The sequence below is a fragment of the Physeter macrocephalus genome, chromosome 16, assembly GCF_002837175.3.
Source record: "Physeter macrocephalus isolate SW-GA chromosome 16, ASM283717v5, whole genome shotgun sequence".
In the NCBI taxonomy this organism is placed as follows: Eukaryota; Metazoa; Chordata; class Mammalia; order Artiodactyla; family Physeteridae; genus Physeter; species Physeter macrocephalus.
The window spans coordinates 8992416-8998614 of record NC_041229.1 but is presented as its reverse complement, the minus strand read 5'-3'; the positions used below and the strand labels follow the sequence as shown (position 1 = coordinate 8998614).

Genomic DNA, 6199 nt, shown 5'->3' with positions numbered 1-6199 from the left:
CCGGACGCGCAGGCTCAGTGGCCACGGCTCACGGGCCCAGCCGCTCCGCGGCATGTGGGATCCTCCCGGACCGGGGCGCTAACCCGGTTCCCCTGCATCAGCAGGCGGACGCGCAACCACTGCGCCACCAGGGAAGCCCCGAGATCCCTTATTTTATAGAAAGCTATCCTGTGTCCTTTGAATGTCTTAGCAGCTACAGTCTCCAGAGTATCCAAGTGAGGAAAGCTTATTCTGTGTGTTCGTAACCACATTCTCATCTCCCTCTCAGCTCTCAAGCTAAAATTCTCCCTCTCCTATTTAGGGGGAAACGAATGCCCAATGTGCATCCATCCGGAGCTGACTTTTTTGGGTTTTCTCATCCAACCATCCACAACCTGATCCAGAGTTGTCCAGGAGCTCGAAAATGCGTCAAGTAAGTGGGGTCAAATCCATTCCCTTGAAAGAAGCCCCATGATCAGTGGGCCAGGGACCTAAACTGGCGGTCACTGCTCTGCCCATTCATCTATGTGATGAGCTGCTTCTGTGCACAAGGCCCAGTATTGGTCCTCTGCGGCCCCTGGACAGCGAGCAGGAGCCAGTACCCCACTGTAGCGAAGTTGTTACCATCTGTGTGCACCATGACAGCAGATGGATTGGGAAGTCCTGCAGAATAAGTGTCACTAAAGAAGCCTGTCTGTGTGCTTTGCATTTTGGGTTAGTTAATATGTTTTTTAGATATATATGGGAGAGACCTAAAGAAAAAAATACCTGATCCCTTTGGAGGGAAGAATGGGTTGTATGGCCAACAGACAACTCAGTAATGATCCCTTTGGTCATGCAGTTACCAGTGGGTGAAGTACGACGTGTGCAAACCTGGAGACAGTCTGCCGCCCCCAGGACAGCTAGAGAATGATGCAGCTACAAGCTTTGAAGCCTTTCAGAGGCAGACTTTCCATAAAGATAATGATCCCATTCTACGAGGTATCTTTTATTTTTCCCTTCTGGTTTGAAAATTGACCATTTTTAGGCAACCCTCTCCTCTTCATTCATCGCTGAGTATCCCATATCTGGGCAGTGATAGAAGCTTTCCCTGCTCCGGCCATGGGCAGCCCTCGCAGAAATCACAGGGCGTGGCTGAGATCATGGTGAGGCAGGGCTCACCAAGAAACTAGGGCATCTCATTTTCTAACCTAAATAAGACCTAAGCAAAATACAGGGGAAAGTTTACTGTGGGACTGAAATTTCAGATATAGTAAAGGGGATCAGGTCATGGCCTTGGTCCTGCCTGTGTTCCATGGATTCCCTCCCACAAATGAGTGGAGTGATCGGGGGATCCAGCATAGGAGTCATAGAGGGAGAGCTCTGGACTAGAAATAAGAAGATAGAATTAACTTCTTTGTCTCTGCCTACTATGCTGTGTAACCCTAGGCAAGTCACTTGATCTATTTCAGCCAGTTTTGTTCTTTTTTAAAAAATATTTTATTGACATATAGCTGATTAACAATGTTGTGTTAATTTCTGCTGTACAGCAGCGATTCAGTTATACACATATATACTTTTTCATATTATTTTCCATTATGTTTTATCACAGGATATTGAATATAGTTATAGTTCCCTGTGCTGTACAGTAGGACCTTGTTGTTCATCCATCCTGTATATACTAGTTTGCATCTGCTAGTCCCAAACTCCCAATCCTTCCCTCCCCCTTGGCAACCACAGGTCTTTTCTCTATGTCCGTGAGTCTTTTGTTTCATAGATATGTTCATTTGTGTCATATTTTATATTCTACATATAAGTGATATCACATGGTATTTGTCTTTCTCTTTCTGACTTCACTTAGTGTGATAATCTCTATGTCCATCCATGTTGCTGCAAATGGCATTATTTCATTCTTTTTTATGCCTAATATTCCTGTGTGTGTATGTGTATATGCCACATCTTCTTTATTAATTCATCTGTCAATGGCTTGGCTATTGTAAATAGTGCTGCTGTGATCATAGGGGTGCATGTATCTTTTCGGATTATAGTTTTGTTTGGGTAAATGCCCAGGAGTGGGATTGCTGGGTCATATGATAATTCTATTTTTAGTTTTTTAAGGAACCTCCATACTGTTCTCCATAGTGGCTGTATCAATTTATATTCCCCCAACAGTGCAAGAGGGTTCCCTTTTTTCCATATCCTCTACATTATTTATTGTTTGTATATTTTTTGATGATCCATTCTGACTGGTGTGAGGTGATACCTCATTGTAGTTTTGATTTGATTTCTCTAATGATTAGTGATGTTGAGCATCTTTTCATGTGCCTCTTGGCCATCTGTATGTCTTCTTTGGAGAAATGTCTATTTAGGTCTTTGGCCCATTTTTTGATTGGGTTGTTTTTTTTTGTTTTTGAGTTGTATGAGCTGTTTGTATATTTTGGAACCCAAGCCCTTGTCAGTTGCATCATTTGCAAATATTTTCTCCCAATCCGTAGGTTGTCTTTTCATTTTGTTTATGGTTTCCTTTGCTGTGCAAAAACTTATGTTTGATTAGGTCCAGTTTGTTTATTTTTGCTTTCATTTCTATTGCCTTGGGAGACTGACCTAAGAAAACATTGTTACACGATGTATGTCCGAGAATGTTTTGCCTATGTTCTCTTCTAGGAGTTTTATGGTGTCATGTCTTATAATAAGTCTTAAAGCCATTTTGAGTTTATTTTTGTATGTGGTGTGAGGGTGTGTTGTAACTTCACTGATTTACATATGGCTGTCCAATTTTTCCAGTACCACTTGCTGTATTTCAGCCACAGTTTTCTTCATTGTAAAAGTAAATATCTGTCCTGTCTTACCAGACAAGGGCAGAACTGGGCTGACAGATGCAAAAGAGTTGAAAGAATTAAAAGGACATGTATGTGTCTGATCAAGCCAGTCTCCTGAGATTCCCAGGCAGCAGTGGAACTTAAGGAATTTTTTCCTCCAGGATCCTTGGACCTCCCAGAGCTTCAGCCTACAGCTTTTGTGTCTTCTTATCAACCCATGTTCCTGACACATGAACCCTTGGTAGATACTCACCTACAGCACTTCAATTCTCCGTCGCAGTGTAGCCCAACTCAGTCTTCAGATTGAACAAGAAGGGATGGATAGCCACATCATTTTCATCAGGATGGATTTTTTAACTTAAACTAAAACTTAAGACTATATGGAAGAAGGCAGCGACTCAAGTGAAGAAGATAGTAAATTAACATTTTGTCGCGGAGGTTCCCATGGTGACAGCTTTCCTGGGAAAAACTTCAGCTGCTTTATTTTTAGTAATAAATTTTTCTTGACAGTTCTGCTTATTTTCATCTTGTTGTAATCAGGATATAATCTCTTGGCTTAGCTCTGCCTGAGGTAAACTTAAGTCCTTTGTAAACCAGAGGGAGAGATGGCTGCTGACTCATGAGGAAGGTAGGAAGATTCTGACAACCTTGCACCCTTGATTCTGATCTAGGTCAGTGAATATTAAGTCACAGCCCCTACGGCCAGCTGCTGCTTTGTTTTCATGTCAGCGTCACCACAATCAAATCCTGCTTACCCCCAAGCTGCAAGGTCCAGTCCCAGGCCCACTGTTCATGTTTTTCACATTTCTCAAGGGGATCAAAAAAATCCTCTCTAACCCTTCCTGCATTCCCTTCGTGGCTCCTTATTGGAGAATGTGCTTTTAAATAAACCACATGATAACACACATTTAGATAGAACGTGATTGGTTCCCATCCTCCATAACAGACTCACCTCAACAGTTCGTTAGTTGTGTAATGATGTAATTCCGTATTCTGTATAACTGGGTTTTTTGGACTCTACTTACAGCATTAAGGTAGAGGCATACCACAACACCTAATCCCAGCCAGTACAACTCCACGGTGCCTTGTGGGATGCTTCGCTGCCCAGCCAGCCCGTCAGCAGGGCTGGCTGGAATGGGAAGGAACAAAAGGACCCCGGAAGTAGAAGAATGGGGAAGGTGGTGAGAACTGGATTGTCACTGTGCTACCGTCCATAGCTGCTAATGGGGGAGGAAACAAATGGGCCTAGCATCTTACAGGACTGTATCTGGATGGCAGAGGGGAGGGATCAGATGCAGCATTTAGAGCACATCACACTGGCCACTGCAAAGTATCAGAAACTAAAGTAACTAACGTTAATTTTATGATTCTTAATTATAGTCTTACAAGTTTGTATAGCTTTTACAGTGCAAAAAAATGGTAAAATTTGGATAATAGCAAATCAGGGATAGAAAGGAGATGACTCAAAACTGTTAATGTTTTTCTTTTTTCTTTTTTCTCTGCATAAGGTGCCTGAAGCCATTTGCGCTTACACAGAAATGGTACATGGTGCTTTTATCATCACATAACCGATGTCTTTCCATTCTGTTACAGCCTGAGTTAATCACAGATTCAAAGTGCGCGTCATTCTAAGAAGGACGTTAAAAAAAATTTATGCAAGTTAGTGCGCGGTTTACTTTAATAAGTATTCATTTTGTAGCTTTCCTAGAACAGTGTTTTTCAAACTACAAATCTCAACACACTAGTTGTTCTTACACTTAGGTAATCAAGACCCACATCTTTTAAAATTAAATTAGAAGACAATTAGAACATACTGGAATGCATCACATGTCAGAGGTTGAAACTGGTTTCAACTATAGTGTGTATATAGGTGTTTATATACCATTCACACGATACACATGGGGATACATGGAAGGATGTAAAATGTTTTTACTATGGATCATCATTTTAAGTAACTTGAAAGACACTGCCCTAGCTAGCATACTTTAAAAATCTTTTCATCTATTTCATCTGGATTGTTAAAGATTTCTTAAGTTAAGTTTGACAACATCCAATGTCAGTGAAAATGAGGGGAAAAAAATGGGACTATGCCTTGGTGGAAATGTAAACTGTTGAACCCTTTGGGAGGGTTAAGCCGTAGGTATCAAAATGTTAAACATATTTATCCTTAAACCCGTTATTCCATATTAAGGACCCTAAGGAATTAAGTGCGGTATGGTGTTTGCACGTAACAGTTATCACAGTATTTGTTTAAAACCCTCTATGTCCACTAATGGCAAATTGGTTAAAGAAAATATGGAGCTCCCACAAACTGAAACAAACTAAATCTGTTTTCACTTTACATAGGAAAATTATTTTGCTAGAATAAGTCAAAAACGCAGATTACAAAATAATATACCATGTAGTAGTGTGTAAAATGTGACCTAAACAAACCAAGTGATGTTCACCAAGATATTAAGTAAGTGTCTCCAAATGATAAATTTTGTGGTGATTTTTACTTATACTTTTCTCTAGCATCCAAGTCTTCTATAGTGATTATAAATTCGATTTTTTCAAACAGTAAAAAGTTATTTTCATTTGGCAAATAAACTGAATTCCCACAGAATGTTTTAAATTATTCAACCATTAATAAACTTTCATATGACTTTTCATTAAGCTATACACCACCTAAACCTAACTTTTTACACTGTGTGCCCTAGCTTACTGGGGGTGAAGGGAACCTGGGCCTGGAGCGCTGAACTGTTTCTAGCTTCTTCCAAGTTAGAACGGCCGCCACGCGCATGAGTGTTGTGGTGAGGAGCGGACGGTAGGTTTGCTTTTTCTCAGGAGTCTGTTACTGGGTCCGTGGTTCCCGTTAGGACAGATGAGTAAGAGGCCAAGGTTTGGCTGTTAGGAGCCAACTGTGCGCTGGGAAGTCCTCGAAGGAGCAGCGTTCCTTGCCAGCTGCGTAGCTGTTTTGCTTTTTACTAAGATCCTGGCACTGACGAAGCATTCCTACGCTTCAGTGACACCAGGAACCCTTGGGGGACAGGTATGGAGAGAGTGATGCTTATGCTTTGGTTCTCGTTTTTCACATTAAGGGAATGGAAACTACCCACAGATAAGTCTCACTCCTTTCTCAGCTTCAGAGGACAATCTGCAAGCCCATTCATAACCCAGTTTTGACTAGAGAGGAATGTGTACACATGACTAATGATTATACTTTTATCTCCAGCTTCTTAGAGATTACAGACAATTGTCAAGTGCCTTTAACTGTTCTTAATCAACCAATAAACAGCATTATGATTTTTTTTTTTTTTTTTTTTTTTTGTGGTATGCGGGCCTCCCTCTGCTGTGGCCTCTCCCGTTGCGGAGCACAGGCTCCGGATGCGCAGGCCCAGCGGCCATGGCTCACGAGCCCAGCCGCTCCGCGGCATGTGGGA

General features: G+C 41.6%; 1 protein-coding gene across 1 annotated transcript in view; it reads left to right on the top strand.

The window, feature by feature from the left end:
• The window catches only part of TBRG1 (transforming growth factor beta regulator 1), a 14123-nt gene extending 8080 nt beyond the window's left edge, over positions 1-6043 (top strand). The window contains exons 7-9 of the mRNA XM_024131236.3: positions 302-412; positions 821-960; positions 2939-6043. Of these exons, the coding sequence (XP_023987004.1) occupies positions 302-412; positions 821-960; positions 2939-3084 (397 nt within the window). The 3' untranslated portion in view covers positions 3085-6043. The remainder of the gene's footprint in view (positions 1-301; positions 413-820; positions 961-2938) is intronic.
• Positions 6044-6199: the final 156 nt, after the last annotated feature.